The sequence below is a fragment of the Lissotriton vulgaris genome, chromosome 2_1 (genome assembly GCF_964263255.1).
Source record: "Lissotriton vulgaris chromosome 2_1, aLisVul1.2, whole genome shotgun sequence".
Taxonomy (NCBI): domain Eukaryota; kingdom Metazoa; phylum Chordata; class Amphibia; order Caudata; family Salamandridae; genus Lissotriton; species Lissotriton vulgaris.
In genome coordinates this window covers 515,150,756-515,172,205 of record NC_141687.1, presented here as the reverse complement: position 1 = coordinate 515,172,205, position 21,450 = coordinate 515,150,756, and the positions used below count along the sequence as shown (strand labels likewise).

The 21,450-nt window shown below is 47.3% G+C and overlaps 1 protein-coding gene across 1 annotated transcript in view; it reads right to left on the bottom strand.

Annotated features, from left to right (window-relative positions):
• VPS8 (VPS8 subunit of CORVET complex) overlaps nt 1-21,450 on the bottom strand; it is a 1,704,823-nt gene that overhangs the window by 1,289,022 nt on the left and 394,351 nt on the right. The window contains exons 18-19 of the mRNA XM_086955430.1: nt 19,296-19,342; nt 19,109-19,198 (exon numbers count right to left, since the gene is read on the bottom strand). Of these exons, the coding sequence (XP_086811556.1) occupies nt 19,109-19,198; nt 19,296-19,342 (137 nt within the window). The remainder of the gene's footprint in view (nt 1-19,108; nt 19,199-19,295; nt 19,343-21,450) is intronic.

The following is a 21,450-nucleotide window of genomic DNA, read 5'->3' as shown; positions in this document are numbered from 1 at the left end:
GATTCCTGAACAAGACACAAGGGTTTACAATAACTAGGCCAGATCCAAGATATGTCCAGAGACAACATCCAGGGATAATAACAACTTACAGTGAAGGAAAACTGTGCCTTGAGTGGCTACCTAAGTCCACACCTGATAGTAATGGCACTACAGATGAGAAGGTGGACGTGAAATATATTTTACAACAAAACAGAACTAATCCCGATTGGAAAAAATGGTTGATCTGGCCCACAGACACGAATAACTGTCAAGATAGATTCCTGAACAAGACACAAGAGTTAACAGTAACTAGGCCAGATCCAAGATATGTCCAGAGACCATATCCAGGGATAATAACAACTTACAGTGTAGGAAAACTGTGCCTTGAGTGGCTACAAAAATCCACACTCCCAGATATAAAACAACACTTACCTTTACTGAAAGATGGCATTGATTTGAGAGAAATCTTACTAGGACCTCGCAAACAACGTCATAGACATCTCATATACGCCGGTATTTACGCTGCTTATAATGAAGCATGGAAAGTCACGCAAATGGAAACTGCAGAAAGAATACGAGAAATTGATTGTATTAATTTAGAGAAAGCTCTCTCTGTAGTTGACAATGGGTTAACAACTCTGTCATCCAGAATTTATTCTTTGGACAGCATTGTATCCTCTGCCATAGACATAATGGAACAGGACTTGCTCATGTTACAAAATGGACAGTCTCAATTGCGTTCTATAATGCTGCAAGGCTGGACATTACAAAACCTTCGTTCAGGCTTGGCGTCTAATCAACACCACGTCATTGTTTACTGGATTTAACCTTACAGATAAACAAATCTCTTTGGCACAGAGGGGAGCCGACTATACGGTGCTGAGCATAGAAAAACTGGAAAGATTACCATTAACCGTTTCTGAGAAACCAGCCGTGGAATGGATAATACATGGCACAATCACGATACCAGTGACGATTTTCCAGTTTCAGTATTGCTTAAAAAACATACCAGCAGGCCTGTATGAAAGGTTGGGTCAAGAATATATAAAGTCGACCTGGGATTTACCATACACACACAAATGTTGGAGTGGGGAAAAGGAGGTATTTCTTAGTGGTAAAAATTGCAAAACCACATTTAGCGGTACACTTCTATGCCAGGGTATTAATTTACATGGAGCCTGTGATGGTTCTTCCACCAACTTATCATGCCACCTGCAGGGTTCCCCGGCAGCAGTGATAGATCCAATTTTTAGGCAGCTTTCCAATGGGAGTTACATAATGTTGAATGATTTCATCTGTTGCTGAATGATGCCAGGAATAACCTATCTATTTAGTGTGTCAACCAGGGTCACTTGCTGTATGCAAGTATTGTTTCCAAAAACTAAGACAGACGGGGAGTCGCCGGTATGACCTTAACTGAACATCTCTTCTATACAAATTGATACTTTAAGCAGAATGAAAGCCATTCTTTTACTAAAAACTGTGCCACTGACCTTGCCCAGAGAGGTATGATTTGCAAGTTCCTCTGCGGAGATACATGCCTTATTATCAACGAACTGCCCCATACATTTCACAGAAATGTTAGGTCGTATCTTAAACATGTCTGATACCAGTGGTATAGTACATGTATTTAAGATTTTTTTTCGGGACTGTTAGCACCCTTTGAAGCAGTCCTAGGCATTTTTCAAAACTTAGTGCACTCTGTGTTCGGCGGCCTGCCTCTCATCTTGGGACTCGTAGCAGGGATACTATTTTTGTTCCTTCTGCTCCGATATGGCAAGTCAAGTCACCAGAGATACCCAGATTACCATGGAGAACACTCTTCTGGCAATGCAGTATCCTGAGCGCATAACACAGATTCTTGGCTTGGCTTGTTTCAGAGATATGAATACCACGTGGTTCCTGTCATTCAGACCAATCTGGCAAGATTGCATCTTACCTGTTCTACAATGCCTGCTTTGTGGACAGGGATGCGTGTTGGATATTTATCTGACACTTCCATCAGCATTGCCAACAGATGTTGACGCTTTGCTTGGTTCGGTAACGGCTCATGCATTGTGTTGCCCCCAACGGCTACCAATCCTGATGACGGCATTCATTGAGGTCTCACCAGCAATTCCGGGTGTGATACGAGGACCAACAGGCACACAGGTACCATCTACTGCGAACATTGCTAATGTGACTGACGCTGACGGCGATGCTTCTAATCTGTGTACGATTGATCTACTTAATGAAGTGGTTAAACTTTCACCTACTGTGGTAGACTACTTCTTTGCCAGTCTAGCAGATATAATGTTTTCTCCTGACACCAAGAATAACTTTTGAAATTAGCACACAGCGTTCTATGAACTTTGAATTCGACCTTCGCTTTTTCAAAACAAATCTTCTAACTTTGGAACTCTATTTTTCTACGATTTTATTTGACTTTTTTCCAAAATTGAACTTTTTTTGGCACAAAATAATCTGCTTAAAGTAGAACTATTCTTAGAGAACAAGAATTCTTTGAATACTTCCTAGAAATAATATTGAACTTATCCAAACCAGTTCATATATTCTGCTATGGGATGGTCTCGACCTTTTTTCTGTATTTATCCATTTCATAAATGTAATTTTAGTGATTCATTCAGTTAGCATTACCAATGTCATATTGTATGCTTACAATGAAATAATAGCTTTTAAATGCGTACAGTTCAAATGCTCATTTTATGTGTACAACCATTTTCAAAAGCATTTTATGTATTTTTGGGTGGGATTGTAAACACATGCTTTAGATATGTTTTAGTGCTTAAATTTAGTAATGTCGAACATAATAAAGTGGAGTGGGTGTTGTATAGCATTTTAGGAACCTAGTGTAATTTTCCCGATTCATGTCCTTACATAGGTATCGAGAACCTTGTCCATATATAGGCATAGAAATCATAACCATATTTAGACAAAGCTCATGCAGTCCAAATACGGCATGGCTACTTCCACTAGTTCCGAAAATCCACAACGATTTCTTGGAAAACTCAGCTTCAGCAGTTAGGGACTTCCCCTTGCTTGAATATTGATTGTCCAAGATCTCATGGAGTTTTCAAAGAACCGAGACTCTTTGATGACGTTATTATGTCCACCTTTACGTCAAACTCGGCACCTTCAAGGTATAAATATGTCCACACTTGCCCAAGCAAACACATGGTGGTTTGGAGCAGTGTGACTATCTACTTGCCCAACGCATCTCGCTACAGCAAGTGCTGAAGGAAGCCGATCCTCCAGAAGACGCACTGAAAGAGACGCTGTCTTTTTTTTTGCCGAGAAATCCAGCTCCAGTGTTTCCAAGCTCCCCTTGCGGGCTGTTGAGAAATCGAGTCCTGAGATGGAGAGATACCAGACCTCCTTCATTCTAAACCAAGGTACGGGGCTGATTAGACCCTAGGAGAAATCTTGGATAGATTCTTGGCAAAAGAATACTAAACTTATGCTACACCTCACTTACTTCTTCCCTCATACTGGACTTGGGTTAGGTACATCGGGGTAGGTGTATTTTAGAAGCACCAGTTGAGTACTTTTAGTCTTTATTTATTTATGTATGTATTTTAAGGCTTAGAAACCATACCATGCTTTTACAGTATTATTTTATAGTACTCTTTTTGCTGTACACATTATACTTTACAGCCAGTATTATGATTGTAGCAGTTAATTTCTTCTGCATGAGAAAGAAGACTGTTCAATAAATACATTTTATTGAAAATGCCTGTTTCTCTATTTCTCTGCACCTCTGGTGAATTGAAGCATGCACGAATGACAGAGTAAAATATCTATCTATTGTTTCCACGACTCTGAAGATACGTTTTATCTTTGGGAAACAAAGTTGTCATGTTCAGGCGGTTGTCAGAAACGAATCCCTTCTTGTGAATTCGAGAAAGTTTCTAGTGACCTCTGAGCTAGCCTGCACTCATTATTAAGTTTAATATATTTGGTAAAGACCTAGTCGACATAAGTCCTACGTCACATCTATAGGATAGATTATTCCAATGCGCAGAGCCCATTAGGAATATAGGAACTACACCACAGTGGGAGGGTACTAGTCTAGGTGGGGGTGCCGTGGGGGCGGCAATCATGGGTGCCGGGGATCGTCTGTGGTCGAGGTCAGTAGGCATGCTAGGGGGGATGGGAAGAACTGCAGTGGAAATCCTTGGGGGAGGGTTGTGAGAGAGGTTGGGCTCAATAGGCTGGCAGGACAGTGGGTTATTGGTGTGGTGTTTGTCATCCTATTTGTATCATGCACAGGGTTTCTGAGGAGGGTGAAAAGGTCTGAGAATTTATTAAGGTTATTGGTAGAGGCTTGGATCAGAATGATGCCATTTTTGTAGAGGGTGATGGTGAGGTCCGCTCATAGGGTAGCAGAGGTAGCAATTGTGAGTTTGGTGCCGTAAGGGATGTTTCTGGTAAAGCAAACATTATGGAGGTGTGTCAAGGTTTTGCACCAGGCGGCTTCCTTCTGAAAAAGAAGATAAGGTCATTTATGCAAATACCATTGGCCGCGTTGTGGCACAGGTCAGATATCAGCGTCTCAGGGTGGCTTTTTAGGTTGGCATGCTTGAAGGATTAGCGGTGGTTTTGGAGAGATTGAGAGGGTAGACCAGCGTGTAGGAGTTTTCCCGTCCACGTCAAGACAGGACGTGCCATGATCGTTAGGGAGCGACACTAATGTGAGTAGGGGGCTAAAGACCTGAAGTGCCCTAGTGTAGTTGGGGTCAGTTGAGGTGGTGACCTACACTTTAAAGATAAGTAAGGTTACTGGTGTAGCAGTGGAGGTGTAATGTTGCATATTAGAGCAGTAGAGTTATGAGGCAGCGCCATCTTGAGGTCAGGCACTGTGATACGAAGTCAGGATGTCTTGAGTGGTCGCCATTTTAAAGTCAGGCATTGAGTGAAGGTAAAAGAGCAGGTCATTTTCAAAATCCAGCACCACTCAAAGGAGAAATACTAATGATTATTGGCGGAGATTGTAGGTTAGCTTCTAGCAGAGGTATAGTGTCAGGGGTGGAGGGCAACACCTTGAGCTGTCTTTTAAGGAGCCGCCATTTTCAGGAACTTAGAGGCTTGGCACAAAACCCATATAGCGTTAAGAATAGAGGCTCTGCAATTACCTGGCACTTACAACAGCGCGTTATGCAGATTGAAAGAGGGCGATCTCTGGAAAGTAAAACCGAAACTGCTTTCCGTGTGGGGAGGTCCGTCAAAGTAACAAGGGCCGCACCAGAAGATCAGTGCTGTGGATGGCAGGCGCCGGGCCAGGCTGTGGCAGGAATTGGTGGAGGGTGTGTCCCGCGCAGTGCCTAGGACCGCCGCATCAGGCAGTATCGCGGGCAGCATTGTGATGTCAGCAGGGGGCTCGGCGCCGCAAGCAAGCGGGCGCAGGACCAGATTCAGGCAGCACAGAAAACAGGTGCAGGTACCAATAAAGATCCACAGACAGGATCTTGGCAGCAGCGGAGGGGCTCAATCATGCCTCCGGCAGCGTCCGGAGGGTGAGCGGCTGAAACTCAGCACCCTCAGAAGCGGGGGCTGGCCCACGCTGTGGTGATCCTCCGCGGGATCACAGCTGCGGCGGATGGGGCACGGACACGCCGCAGTGTTACTTTATTTTAGAACCACAGGTTGGTATAAAAATACTTTCTCAGAATGAGATGCTACAGTTGAATACTTTCAATGAGCAATAGACTTTTAGATGCAATAGATACAGTTGTTGTACTTCAACACAATAATAACATTTAGCTCAATGTGAATTTTAAGTAAATGCAATATCAGTTACTTCACATATGTTTTTCCTACTCAGGGCTGAATCCTGGATTCAGCCCTGGTGCATCTCCTGTAAACCATTGAAAGGAATAATTTTTGTAAAACAGGCGATTTTTAAGGAATATTTCAAAGTTGCAAAAATCGACACCAGAGCGGCATCAGCTCAGCCGTGGACAAGGCCGCAGCCTGACCAGAGGGCCCAGCGGGGCTCGGGGATGCGACCTGAGCCCCGGCGACCTCCCGCAACACCACAGGGACTCCCGCAGGAGTTTGCAGCAAGGCAGAGGCGCCGTGGTCTGAAGGAGAGAACCCCAACAGCATCACATCCTCTAAGCCTGGAGCTGAGCCAGTCGGCGTCGGGCCGGAGCCACCGGCGATGCCGCGGAGGGCCCTGCGCAATGCAAGGGATCTGCTGACGTCCCAGGAGGGGAAGGAGGAGGAGGCGCCAGCGAGGCCTGCACAGCCGCCGCTCATGTCTCCATCTGGGCTCTCGACGCCCCCTCACCAGGAAAGTGTGGATAGGAGGACAACATGTGGGGCTGCATCACCCGCAGAGAGCCCACGCCCACGACAGGCCGAACACCAGCCCCCGGGGACAAGCTAGGACACTTACCCACCGGGAAGCGACGCTCTTGCGACATCGGAGAGGGATGAGGATTCCGACGACCCAATTTCTGAAACCTTCTGTTGAGGCTGATCAAGGGGATGAAGCCGACCTTGAGAGACGCGGAGAGAGTAGTTTCATCCGGCGCTTCTGCCGCGACTTCGGCTTCAACTGCAGCATGCTTCACAATCTTCCCCTAAACACGACATGCAAATGAGGTGAAGGTCCGTCGCAGACATAAGAAGCCCACAAGACGTGCAAGTCTTGAAGCCCGAAGGCATTCGCACACTGTTTCACCAAAAGATATCACAATAATGAAAGAAAAAAGGGCCCCAAACAGGTCTGAAAAGAGACCAGATCTGCGTTGCACGCGGAAAAGGAAAAAACTCATGTAGGCGCGCCAGGTTGGGATTTATGTGACCTCGCTGATGTCACGTATGCGGACGACGCCTGGGCGGAGTCGCGTGATGCCGTCCCCCCTGGCGCGCAGGGATGCTGTGGCAAAAAGAGTTTTCTAGATCCAGTCTCACGCCTGGGGAGAATTCTACGTGAAGGAATCTGTGGCTAGTAGTCTCTATCTCGTGGGAGTCCCAGTCTTTGGTTGAGCAAGGTAGTCCGGTCCTCCGGGGTTTTTGAGGTTGCTGACCACAGGATACGCCGGGGTTTAGCAGGAGCAGCTTTGAGGGTCGACAGGCCGGTAGTGCTGGGGCCAAGTCAGTTGGTGCCGTCCTCTTATTAGCAGCTGCATGGCAGGTCTTCTTTCTTCCTGTAGTTTCGAAATCGGGATCTGAGGAAGGAAGGTTCAGGGTGCCTCTAAATACTAAATTTAGGGGCGTTACAGATAGGTAAAGGGCAGGGACCAATGAGTCCCTTCCCTGGGGTGGGTACACCCCCTATTCTGCCACTCTCCAGTGGGAGGGGGGGCAGGAGCCTGTCCCTGTTTGGCTGGGTCCCCCCATCCTCAAGATGGCGGGGACTCGAGATTGTGCTTCACCTCGCCTCCCCTTACCTTAAAGGTGGAGTTGGCAGAGATGGGCACACCTCTATTTCTCACTTGTTTTTCCCGCTGGTTCTCCCGCCCAAAGTGGGGGGTAAAACCAGTGGGGACCACTTGCTGAGTACAGCAAGTGATCTGGAGAGGCTCACAAAGGCGGAATGCCTTTGAAGCTTCTCCTTCCTGAACCCTGCCCATCCTGGGGGAGGAGGCTTGTCACCTCGTCCCAGGATGTGCGTTGTTTCAGGCCCCCAAGAGCAGCAAGCTCTCAACCCAGGGGTCCAGAAGCATGTCTGGTGGTGGCAGCCTAGGCAGCCACTCAGGTCACTAGGAGTTGGTTGATTTTCAGGGGGCATCTCTAAGATGCCCTCTGTCGTGCATTTTACAATAAACTCACACTGATGCCAGTGTGAGATTTAATGTGCAGTGAAGTTTGATACCAAACTTCCCAGTCTTCAGAGCAGCCATTATGGTGATGTGGAGTTTGTAATGGCAAACTCCCAGCACCATATACTCTTAGTGGCAGCACTGCACTTACAGTGCCCAGGAATGGTACTGGTACTGTAGAGGTACAGGGCTCATGCACCCGTACCCTCACCACAGGCATAGGGCACCCAGCTAGAGGGGTGACTGGGCAGTGTTTTGTGGGCATGGCACACAGGGATGTGTACTATAAGATGGCGACTGTGCACTGCTAAGTTAATTCATACTTGAAATCAGATTTCAATAACACATAAAGGGCTGAGGTATATGCCAGAAAACGTCAAAGTAGCCCATATACATCACAAACAGACAACTTATCTACTGACACTGAAACCTCAGAAAAAACCAGAAGAAGACCAGGGATGCCTAAACCCACAGCAAGCACAAGCTCAGCAGCACAGCCTTTTTTAGAGTCAGGCCCCACCGAAGGGGACGACCCAGGAGGTCAAGAAGAAAGAAACATCATAGAGAAGGAGAAGGATCCCCCGCAAACGCGGAATGTCACATCGAAAAAGGAGAACAACAAGAAGAACCGAAGCTGACAAACCTAGTAATTAACATCTCCAATGTAAGGCTCTCCAAAGTACAAATCAACACTCTTCAAAAAGGCACGTCATTCGTCCCCACAGCTCAGACTAACCTTTTGGAACTCAATATAAGTTTATTCAAACTAATGAGAAAACTTAGACTTTCGTCATTTTTTTGAAAATATTGTTACTGAACATCAAGCACCAAAAGAGGATCCACTTAAAGGTTTAACAAGCATCAGTTCCTATATATCTCCCACTAGCCATAAGACGCTTGATCTATATGAACAGTTGGTAAAACAGGATTTGTCCAAAATCAATTATCGCAAACAAACAAAAACCAAAAACCTCACACAGAAGGAGCAGGCCATATTAAAATCTATAGCCAACAACAAAACCATCACTTGCCAGAGGGCAGACAAAGGTGGAGCTCTAGTCATCATGAACACCGATTACTATTATGCTCAAGTCCAAACACATTTACAGGATGACAACACTTACATGAAACTGGATTCCAATCCCATCAGGGAGATACAAACAGTGTTACAAAAAATAATCCAGAATGCAATGAAAAAGGGGACGGTGAATGAAAAAATATCTCATCACTGACCATCCTAAAGCTCCTAAATTTTTTGTGACACCAAAAATCCACAAAGACCCCATCAGACCACCATGTCGACCCATAGTATCTACCTGTGGGAGCATACACGAACCAGTGGGAATACTTATAGATAAATATCTTCAGCCCTTTATTAATTCGATGAGCTCTTTTGTTAAAGATAACACTGATTTTCTAAATAAATTGACAGCTATCAACCTGGTACCTGAAGAAGAAATCTTTTTTTGTTAAATTTGTACTTTATTACACCTTTAAATCGTGCACACAGCCGTCATCGCCTACAACCCGGAGGCCGGCGGCAGCAATAGGTCACACCCAAATCCCTGAGTAGAGGTAACACACACAGCCACGACACCAACAACCCGGAGGCCTCGCGGCGCAACGGAAGCTGGAAAAGAAATGTGAAATAATATCGATTCATGGAAGCGGATGATGACTGACCGCAATAGGTCAAAGTAAAGTCCAACCGGTGGCGCCGGTGTTGACACTCCTAAGCGCAGTTCGGTGTGCAGAAGTAGCACGGTCAGTATAAACATATGGAACCAACTACATGAAGACCAAGGGATAAAGTCTCTCGACAGGGAAAAAGGAAAAGGTGTAGAAAAGAACTAAACGCCCATTCTAACACAAGTCCACCCACCCCACGAACTAGCCAGACTACCTAAAACCGTGTCCACTCGCCCACTCCCACCAATCACCACGTCCACAGTCAAACTCGAGAGCCATGGCTGCTGACTCAAGGGCCCACGAGGGCGGAGCAAAGTTCAAGGGGGACAACGCCAACCGCCGCCCAGGACAGCCTTCTCAATCACCCACCCAGGACATAGCACAGTCAAGACTCAGGCACGATCCCCCACCCATCGACAACACATGAACACTCAGCCACCATTCTCCTCAGAATCAACCACCGCCACCCCATTCTCCTGCAGTACATCCAACTCCTCCCCCTCAGGATCTGACTCACTGTCCCCTTGCACGCTCTGGAACGCCTTAAACAACCCCCAGAAGTTCTTGGGGCGACTTTTCGGCGGAAGTAGTTCACTATACACCTCCGATTGCGTGCAACAGTAAAGTAATTCAGCCTCCCAGCGCTTCTTCGTAGGAACCGGCCCCCGCATCCAGCACAAGGCAACCAGTCGTTTTGCCACCAGCAACGCCATGTCCGCAAGCCGCCTCAATGCCACCGGCAGCGGCTTGGAGAAGCCAATCAATGCCAGCGCCGGGCAGGGCAAAATCTCCACACCTAATATAGAGCTAAGATCCGCAAAGACCTCTATCCAATACTTATGGATATTAGGACAAGTCCAGGCCATATGGAGAAAATCAGCCGTGGGAAAGTGGCAGCGCTCACACTCCGCCGACTCCCGCAGCCCATACCTGTGCAGTCTTTCAGGTGTGTAGTAGACACGCTGTAGATACTTAAAGTGAATCAGGCGGTGCCTATTGTTGAGCGAAATCTTTCTAGTGTTCGCAGAGCAATAACGCCACATCTCGTCCGAGATAGGAGTTTGAAGGTCAGCTTGCCAGGCCAACCGGGCCTTGGAGGGGGGGCACTGCCGATGCTTATCACCCAGTGTCTTGAGAGCCGTGATCAGTTTACGAGAAGAGGGGGTCTTAATTACATACGTGAGCTCCGGCACTTCCTGCGGTTCCGCCAATTCCGGACCCAATGCGACTAGCGCCGCTCTACGAACCCTATGATACTGGAAGCTATGTAACAGCGTTGCCCCAGGGCAGGACTGGAGGGCCTGCTGCGACGTCTTCATGGTGCCATTTAAGAAGAGATCTCGAATCGTGACAATGCCCAATTCTCGTAACGCTTTCAAGACGCCTTTCTCCGCCAGTGGGGCCAACCAGACTGCCCACTCCACTCGTAGCAGGGGTGAATACAGCAACACGCTCTCTCGGGAGCTTACCATTGCATGCCAAGCATGGTTCGTGGCAGCGATAGAGTCCAAGTTACCGACCCTACGATCGGCTGGATAGCATACCGTGGCCGGGAGAGGGATAGGGTCCGCAAAGAGGCGTTCCAGTTTCACATGAGGGATGCCAGGATCCCCATGAATCCATGTGTGAAGATGCGCTCCCTGAGCGATCCTATAGCACCGTTCCAGGTCCGGAGCCCCAAGCCCCCCTTGCTCATACGGAAGAAGGAGCGTTTGCCCTTGCACCCTTGGCTGTTTGCCCCCCCACGCAAGACGTATAAGTGTCTGAGTAAGTTGCCGGAAAAAAGCTTTGGAGAGGACCTCAGGTATGTTCGTGAATAGAAAGAGAAATCTGGGGAGCACCACCATTTTCATGAGCGCTATCCTGCCCATAAGAGAAAGCGGGAGCCTACACCACACTTCGACATCGTCCACCAGTTTGGAATAGGCAACCCCGTAGTTCTCTCGTATCAGGACCTCCGGGTCAGTGTGAATACGAATCCCCAAATAACGTATGGAGTCCGTGATCCATTGCAAAGGGTACTCCGAGTAGAACGGGAGTGTCACCGGAGTCAAGGGCAACGCCACTGATTTGTCCCAATTGACCCGAAGGCCCACAAGGCCCCGAATCTCACCACTTCCCGCAGCACCGCCGAGAGATTTGCTTCCGGATCACGGACATACAGCAGAGTATCGTCCGCGTAAGTCGAGATACCAATCTGGTACGACGGAAAGTTTATCCCCTCGAACCTGTGATATTCTCTTATAGCGCAAGCCAGGGGTTCTGCCACCATGGCGTACAACAGCGGAGAGAGGGGACAGCCCTGACGAGTGCCCCTTCCAATCTCGATCGGGGCAGTGACCAAATTCCCTATTTTCAGCCGCACAGTAGGTTTGTAATACAGAGCTCCCAGCATTTGCAGAAACGGTTCACCGAGCCCATACTTACGGAGGACTTTGAGCATGAACGACCACTCTACGGAGTCAAAGGCCTTTTCCATGTCTAGGAAGATGGCTACAGCCTTATTTTCTTGCCGGACATGCTGTATCGTGCCCAACACCGTGCGGATATTATAAGTAAGGTTACGCGACGGGACGAACCCGGCCTGCTCTGGGGCAACCAGTTCCGGGACCAGAAGCGCCAAACGTGTCGCCAGAACCTTCGCATACAGTTTCGCGTCCACGTTTATCAACGATAGCGGCCGGTAAGAGCCACATTGATTAGGGGGTTTGCCTGGCTTCGGGATGGTAATAAGCAGCGCCTCCCTCATAGATCTCGACATGCTGCCCTGTTGACAAATATCATCAAATAGGAGCATCAGGTACGGGACAAGCTTATCCTGAAAGGCCTTGTAAAAAGCCACCGTGAGGCCATCCGTCCCAGGAGCGCTACCAGACTTCATACCCTCCAGCGCCTCCGTTATTTCCTCTTTCTGAATCGGGGCCATGAGAAACTCTCTCTGCCAGTCGTCCAAGAAGGGCATTTGTATGTAACTTAAGTAGTCGTCGATTTCCTCCTCAAGGTGGCTAGACCTCGATGAGTACAGTGCCGTATAATAAGAATGAAATTCCGCCAGGATATCCTGCTCCTCCGTCACAACGTCCCAAGCAGCCGTCACTAACTCCTCTATTACTAATGGGGGCCTGCTGTTGCGCATCAGTTTGGCAAGAAGAGAACCTGGGCGCTCCCGTTCTCCATACGCGCGCGCTGTGGCATATTTACCCATATGTTTAATTTCCCTGTCCGCCTCATCCTGAAATTCCTCTAGCAGGGGCTTAAGTTTGTCCGCGATTGCAGCAGCACCCGAGTCCCCCGCCTGCCGCTCCAGATCAGTTAGTTGTGTTTCAAGCAGTTGCAGCCGGCGCCTGATAGCCTTGAGTACCCCTGAGTGTTTTGCCATCGTCATCCCTCTGATATATACCTTAAACGCATCCCAAAGCACCTGAACGCTATCCACCGACCCCACATTAGTCAAGAAGTAGACCTCTATGTCCTCAGCCAGTTCCCCTCTGAAGGCTTCATCTAGGAGGGAATATGGAGGGAACCTCCAGGTAAACGGGGGAATCCTCCTAGCCGGGGCAACCAGAAGCAAGAGTAGAGGCGAGTGATCAGACAGTGTGCGAGGCAACACCGTGCACCCCTTCACCGTATCAAGTAGGGACCGGGAAACAAACCAGTAATCAATCCGCGTATGGAGGTTATAGTAGGCCGAGTAATGGGTGAACCCACCCCGCCCGAGTGCCTATGGCGCCACACATCCAGCAGGTCAAGCTTCACGCATTCCGTTAATAGGAGCAACGCCGATGCAGCCGGGGACCTGGGGGGGCCCGCCGACCTGTCTAATTCTGGGTTCAACACTAAATTGAAATCCCCCCCCGACAGCATCCTAGAGCCCACATACTGCCTACAGCTGTCCGCTAGCGAGGCATAGAAATCAGGGGAGTCGTAGTTGGGGCCATACACATTCACCAGCAACAAATCATGACCTTTCCCAACACAACGAGCAATCACATACCGACCCTCCGGGTCCACAGCCACCTGCCGTAGCGACAACTGGGATTTGGGGTTAGCCCAGGTGAGCACCCCCCTAGCATGCGTGGTGAACCCCGCAGCAACACAAGCGGTCCCAAGACCCCTCGTCTGCAACATAGGACTGGACAGAGGCAGATGGATTTCCTGCAGCAAAGCAAGACCAATCTGGTGGCGCTGCAAGTACGCCAGAACCTTCCTAAGTTTACGAAAGTCGTTAAGCCCTCTCACATTCCATGATAGCAATCGTAGAGAGCATGGGCCGCTCTCCGGCCCTAGAGTCTCAACATTCGACATAGCAAGTTAGATAGCTCATTAGAGCAGAGCAGACGGTACATCAGACACATTTCAGTAGTTGGCTCAAACAGACCCTCATCCCAACAGTCCCCAACCCCCCCACAACACATGAGCAACAGTAGAAGAACAGGACAAACGTCCACACACCCACAGCCGACCAACCCCAACCCGGTCAGACAGAGCATGTCACTACCCGCCCCAAACCCACCCCAACACAACCCACTACAAACCCAAAAACCCTCTAGAGAGTCGAGAGCCGAAAGCACAGGGGCAGAGGTTCCCAGCCAGACAGCAATACGATCAAGCAAGAACCAAGTACCACAGTAGCTCCCCACCCCACCCCCCAGTATCTTTCGGCACCCCACTCCAGCCCAAGCAAAAAAGCAGAGTGACGGATAACAAGTCCCACTGTCCTCGAGCAGCACCCCCCCAATTCGAAATTCAAGCAGTAAACCTCAATAAGAACACTTCCCAGCAGCATGTCCCAGGCCACAATAACCGTATTCCATAAAGCAAATAAGAAGTTCATCGGACCTTAAAGTGCAACACAACCAGCCCCAAAGACTTAGCCAAGCCGGGTACAGGGTCGTAGGGCGGTTCACCCCTGGCCGTCCAAAGAGGCGGCCTCCTCCTCGTCTGCACGTTGACCCCTCGGGCTGTTACGGTGTTCCTTGGCCCATTCCTTAAGAGATTTTTTCAGGTCCGCTGGGTCCGTGAAAAAATGCGAGTGCCCCTGTTTGTTGATCCTGAGTCTCGCCGGGTACAACATGGCGTAGTCTAGCCCCATGTCTCTCATCTGCTTCTTATATGGGGCAAAGCGCTTCCGTTCCTCCTGTACTCTCACCGTGAAGTCAGGGTAGAGGGAGATGTTCATGCCCTCAAACTGTAGATCCCCTTTCTCCCTCGCCAGCCGCAGTGCCAAGTCACGGTCCCTGTAGTTCAAAAGCTTCGCAATGATCGGCCGCGGTGGAAGGCCAGGTTGCGGCTTCGGTCCCAGAGTACGATGGGCCCTCTCAACGATGAACATGGGGGAGAAGACGTCCTCCCCCAGCAGCGTGCGGAGTAACTTCTCGACAAACAGCTCCATCTTGCCAGTATTGGTAGATTCCGCCACACCCGTGATGCGGACGTTGGAACGCCGTGAGCGAGCTTCCAGGTCCTCCGTCTTGTCCTGTATGACCTGGAGCAGACGGGCGAACTGCTTACGGTCCTTATCCCACTCCGTCTGGGCCTCCTCCGCCTCTGTCAGCCTCCGCTCCGCCATATCTAGCCGCTCAGCATGTTTGTCCACTCTCTCAGACATCCGGTCCATTCTGAAGGACAAAGCGTCAATTTTCGTGCCAATCGCGGACATACTATCCTGCAAGCCCTTTTCCATAGTACAGAGCATTTCGCGAATGTCCGCTCACAGCGAGCTATCAGCAGCCTGCGTCGAGGTCTCCGGAGGCGCCCCTTCAGCACCCCTCGGCCTCCGCTGTTCGAACGAAAGTTTCGGTTGGTTTCTGTCGCCCTTCCCCATAGCGTCGCTCACCGGACGTTGACGAGGCACCCCAGACAGTGCCGGCACGGTGAAGGGGGGGCGCCGGGGAAGCGAACTCCGTTGAGCAGTTCGTTGCGTAGCAAAGAATGGAAGTCAAAATGGCGGCCGCAGGCAGCTAGGTACTGGTGGGTCCAGGGGGATGACGATCCCAGCCGCCAGGCACACACCACTGTGTAACTCTCACCACTGACCGAGGAAAAGTACCAGCACACTCCAGCACACCTCCCGGCCCCTGTGCCACGCCAGTCCCCAAGAGGACCGAGGTGGAAATGTCCTCCGCCAACCGGTGTCCGTAGGATGTAGTTTCCCGCCGCAGGGCTCCCGGGCCTCTCCGGAGCACCCCCAGCCACCGCAGCTAGTGCACAGTTCACACACCACTAGAAGCCGTGCGACAGCGTCCACTGTCCAAAGTGCCGGTTCAAGCCACTCAGGAGGAACCACAGGATAGGTGGTAATCTGGCAGCCCGGGTCCTCACAGGCACCCCATGCCGCACGTCGCGTTACGTAGGACGGGCAGCCCCAAGGATAGTCCGTGGATTGCGGCCTGGTCCGCCACGCCAAACTCTGCCGGCCAGCAGATCGAAACCACAACCGATTTCGACCGGGGAAGGTGCCCCCACCAGCTCTGGGGATCGTTGAAGCGATATCCGCAGTTTCTAGGGCCAGCAAGGCGCCAAAAGGATATCTTTGTCGAATATTAAAGGGGCTCAGGCGAGGAGCTCAGCGCTCACACGTCTTTCATGGACGCCAGCAAGCTCCGCCCACCTGAAGAAGAAATCTTGATGTGCACTATCGACGTCCAAGCATCATACACTTCTTAACCACACCAGCTAGGCTTAGAGGCGGTAGAAGAAGCCTTGTTACAAATTGAGTACAAGGAATCTATGAAAATATTTTTGCTTGAACTTCTCAATTTCACTCTAATGCATAGCTACTTCAAATGGGAAGACCAGTGGTACCTCAAAAAATCAGGAACGTCCATGGGAAATAAGGCAGCGCCTTCGTATGCCAATATCTTCATGCACCAATATGAAAACACAAATATTCTTCAGAATCAAACATGGAAAGAAGGGTTACGTCTATATCTAAGATATATAGACGATATATTTATCTTGTGGAAAGGAGCCAAGGAGAACCTAATTGAAAACATCAAGAACCTTAATGAAGTAGATGAACGCATACAATTGTTATGTTATGTAGTGTCTCTTTTATAGCGCACGGCTACCCCGAGGGGTGTCCCGGCGCTTTGGCAAAGAGAACTGAGGAAGAAAACACAACACCGCTACTCGCAGAGGCCGCAGGAGATCATACAGAAAAAAGCCAGGTCTTCAACTCTTTTCTAAAAGAAAGGAGACTGTTTGCCTTCCTCAAGGAGACAGGAAGCTCATTCCAACCACGTGAAGCCAAGGCGGGAGGGATGCGGTCTGGACAATGTCGGGGCGGGCGGGAGTGCACAGAACCATAAAATGCTGCCCCCAGCCCCCTTCTGCCCCGGGCAACACCGGGGCGGGCTGCTAGTCAATATATAAAGAAGACACCCAGATATACATTGAAACAAACGTATTTGTGAGTAAATTCAATTTGCACTGTTCTCTGGTCTAAGTATAAACTGGAACACATCAGTGCTAATTCCACTCACCCGATAACAACTAAACCACTACTTGATTATTCATTACAATGGCAGACAGACCCAGTTAAATACTTAGGAGTGTGGATCCACCGAGACCCAGAATTGGTATTGAGAGAAAACTATGGCAAAGCAATAACTAAACTAGAAGATCAGATAGATGGATGGATCAGATTGCCACTATCACTCGCTGACAGAATAGCATTACCAAAAATTGTGATATTGCCCACATTTCTTTACTTATTTATGAATATTCCTATATGGATCACACTAGTACTATTCAGCAAATTACGGACGGCACTGCTGCAGTTGACATGAGCAGGAAAAAACGCAGGGGTGGGTTGGAGTGAATTCACTAATCCTTAACGCTTGGGGGTTTCGCAGCCCCGGATATCCAACTGTACTATTACTGTGCACAGGCACAACATGCCCACTATTGGCAACACCCACATGGACACATCCCGCACATAGCTATTGAATACGAAAGTATGCACCCTATTCCATTACCTACACTCATCTCAACGTTGAGGAATGGTGCTCCAAATACAGAAATACACCCAGAGATCTGAACTTCGATGGCATAGTATACGCTAACTAAACGTGCACACAAGATACCAACATATGCACCGGAGTTGCCGTTAAGACACCACCCACAACTCACAGTGACGCAAGAAACTAAAATGATGCATTTACTAAACGAAATGGGATCATACTATGGGGGATATCTTCCCGAATGGTAATTGTATTTCACAAGACGATCCAGCTCTACATCGTACGCCCCTAAAAATCTGCACTTAAAGCGGTATACCCCTTATTCCCAGAAGAAACACCGGTACATAATATATTACAAGCCGTTCTGACATCTACATCGAGACAGGGTCTAGTTACGAAGCTATATACTACAGCACAACAAGAACAATTTCGAGCTTTCAACAGACCCCTAAAAGATGGAAGGAGACATTGGGTGTAACCATAACACAAGACGACTGGGACTATGTTTGCACCCAGTTGCAAGTACTCACGTCAAACTGTAACCTGAAGATTATACATTTTAATTTTCTACACCAAGTATATTATACACCAGCACAGCTACATAAATATGGACTGAGAGAAGATGATGGATGTCACAGATGTAGGGCTTCAAATGTGGAGTTTCTGCATATGGCCTGGGCATGCCCTAGACTTCACTCCTATTGGACTGAAGTAATAAACACACTTACTATGATGCTGGCTGAACAAATCCCAAATACACCCCTGGTAAGCCTGTTGGGTATTTATAAGTCAAACTGGCACGCTGACGAAATTTTTTGGCAGTGGCTCTGCTGCTGGCTAAGAGACGGATAGCAATGTATTGGGGTAGCAAAAATGTTCCGAAATATAAAAATTGGATTTTAGATATGACGTATAGTAAAACACAGCTAAAAATATATGAGGGGGAACTTCCACAGGCCTCCCGTCCAAGAGATTTTTGGGATCCACTAGTGCAATTCCTGAGCTCCACACAAACTGAAGACTGAATATAGATATAAATAAGAGCGAGATTGCGGTCAATGGGCACGGTGATAGCTGTTTATGATGCAATTAACGAGAATGTGTTGAGTGTATGTCATATTTTACATTGCTAAGACCCATATGCATGACATCTAATGTTTTACGTTCACTATTCATGATATTTGGGTTGTAAGTTCTACATTGTGTCGGACGTCGCAGAGAAAGACAGTTATGTATGTAAATTTGTAATTCATGTCATGGACAGTACTATGAAATAGTGTGTATTCGTAAAATAATTCACCCTCTACCATGCCCGAGGGGCAGTAAGGTCCGGCAACCTACTCTGCTGATTGGAGACAACAAAAGTCCTGCTCTGCTTCAAGCTATGTTGTGGAAATGACACTGCAAATTTTCCTTGCACTGGGTGAGGATTTGAATCATCGAAATTTAAGATCCATCTGAAAATCCAAATGACAGCTCTCTCCCCCTGTGATCACCATAGAGTCAAGGCACATGTGTAGAATGTGGGTCCGTGCATTTCAAAATGTTGCCTCTGAACAGTTTATTATGAGACTTCACAGACACATTTTGCTTATAGATTTCTGTCCACAAAACATTTCGATCTACAGATTAAAATTCGGATTTCTATAACGTCACTCATTCTTAGATTACAAGAAGTATGCTTCCAAATGAAACATGGCAACAGACCTGAAAATGTTGTTCCATAACTTGGATTTTACCCTGTTCAGGGCATTTTTTTAAAGCACGATCTGCAAACTGAAAAAGGATTTCGACCATCTAAGGGACAAAAGAAATGTTTTAAAAAAGCTTAGATGTTTCTGAAACATTAAAATTTGTTTTTCATAATACTGTTTTTGTTAAGAAAGAAAGTTACCTGATCTCCAACAACACCTTTTCTCTTACTGATATCAGCAGACAACCCTGTGACAATAAAAACGCAGGTAAAACATACAAAGCATAACCATTTACACTAGAATAAGAAGCTGTATAAATACAATGTCCAAGCTAATGGACCTCAGATATCTGGCAGGTATAGAAGATACTCATTACAGTAAAAAGCCAGAGCACAGAGGTAAAACACTTTATGGCAACTTTTCCGCAACTGCTTCCTGCCTTGATAGAAATCACATTTTGCACGTATTCCCACTAACTAATTCACAAATGAAACTGAAGTAGGAGTTGTGAGGTCTTTCATAGTAAGAAAAGCTTCTTGTAAATATTAAAATGTTATATATTTGAAGGTAAATTAACAACTGACCAACTTCAGTGTTTTTAACATAACCTGTAGTTTAATTTGCTATTGCTACTGTAATACACATACAAAGAGAATTCACAGACAGTTTTAGCAACACTAATGTTCATTGTCTTAAGAATATTAACTGAACAATACTGGGAATTACAGATATCGCTGTAGTACTTCTATGTGCCCATATTTTTATCCTGGTTGACAGACTGAACCTTAGCTGTTTTTAACATCTCTAGAACACAAGATTGGCTCCTCCTTGAACATTACCCCCTGCAAATATCAATGTTTTGAGAAAATAGGCATGCTAGACTAGGGTTCTAGTCTAAAAAGTAGGGGCTTCAACTTTGTTCTTAATCAAGAGGGTATGCGTCCAATTTCATTAACACTGATGGGAGTATTGGAATATGATGCTACTCCTTGGCTCCAGTCACCTTTCTTGCTGCAGCATGAGGTAGTCTCTTGAGGGGCACTCTTGTTCCATTAAGATACCGACCTGCAGTTCAACCCCTAGATGGGTAGAAACATTCTACTTCTGTTGTAGAGGTTTATGAGGCCCATTTTACGATTCTCACCCTTAACTACAAACTTTATACCATTGCCAGTGGAATTGGCCAGATGGTGAGGCTAAATGAGCGAACACACAGTAACTCCGCTCTCTGCCGTAACCATAAAGTATTAAAAGGCTCCACACCCTAAAGTGCTTTCAAAGGGATTATTAAATGAATGTGATTATCACCAGAAAACTTAGCTCAGCACACCTATGGATGTCTCCACGTTACAATTCCAGATCCCATGGGTCTGGCTCTCGTGTTGTTTTTAGTCTAGTATGAATACAGAGTTTAGAGGCGTTCACTCCTTTCTAAACCTACGAAAACAGACCTCACATATGGCGAGGCACAAAATTGGCAGTTTCCCAAACGGCATAGAATTGTGGGCCACTGACAGCAGCTATTATAGGCTCTGAGAGGTAAGCTGCAGTAGGTAAAGGCACTTTGACCATTCAATCCAATCTTTGTAAATCATGGGCTCAAACTTGGCTAAAGCGGTAGGCTTCAATTTAAAATGCAAAGCCTGAGTGTCAAGGGTTGAGGGATGGGTGGAATACAGGGACAACAACCTGTATTATTTTTGGTGACTGGATATTATATACCAGATGATTCGGATTGATATTTCCCCTCTGAACTCTCTAACAGTATTCTATATTCATCCTTAATCTTCTTTTTTAAACCGTAATAATTAAAAAAGCTCAAATCAGCCTGACTGACATGGCCCACTTCGAAAGTTTCTGCCTATGATAGAAGACAAACAACTGTAAAAAGATCACAACGTTTTCAAGATATTTAAAATACTGGTATGTGGGAATAAATAAAGTTGTTGTTTCTACTTTTTCTGATAACTGTAAAGTGCTTCCCTTTGCACGTTTTATGATCGGAGTACTCCAAGTGGAAGTTACCAACCTTGCTTAACCCCCAAAAAATGTTTGGGTAACTCACAATTTTTTTTTTTTTTTAATTTCAAAAGTTTTTATTGGAAATTTTAGGGTTTTGTAGCATACAAATCAGAAGTTGCAATGTACATATAACCAGTACATGTAACTATACATCATTCAAAAAGAGGATATGACGTGAATATTAGCAGAGAAAGGCATTATGTCCCACAATGGTGTTCATGTCGTTCGGGACGGTCACAAGGGTAATATGGCAATCAGCCATGAAGCCTTTCTAGGCTGGGCGCCTGAGAGCATAGAGATCAATAGGAAGTGGAAAGAATCGAAGTAGATAGG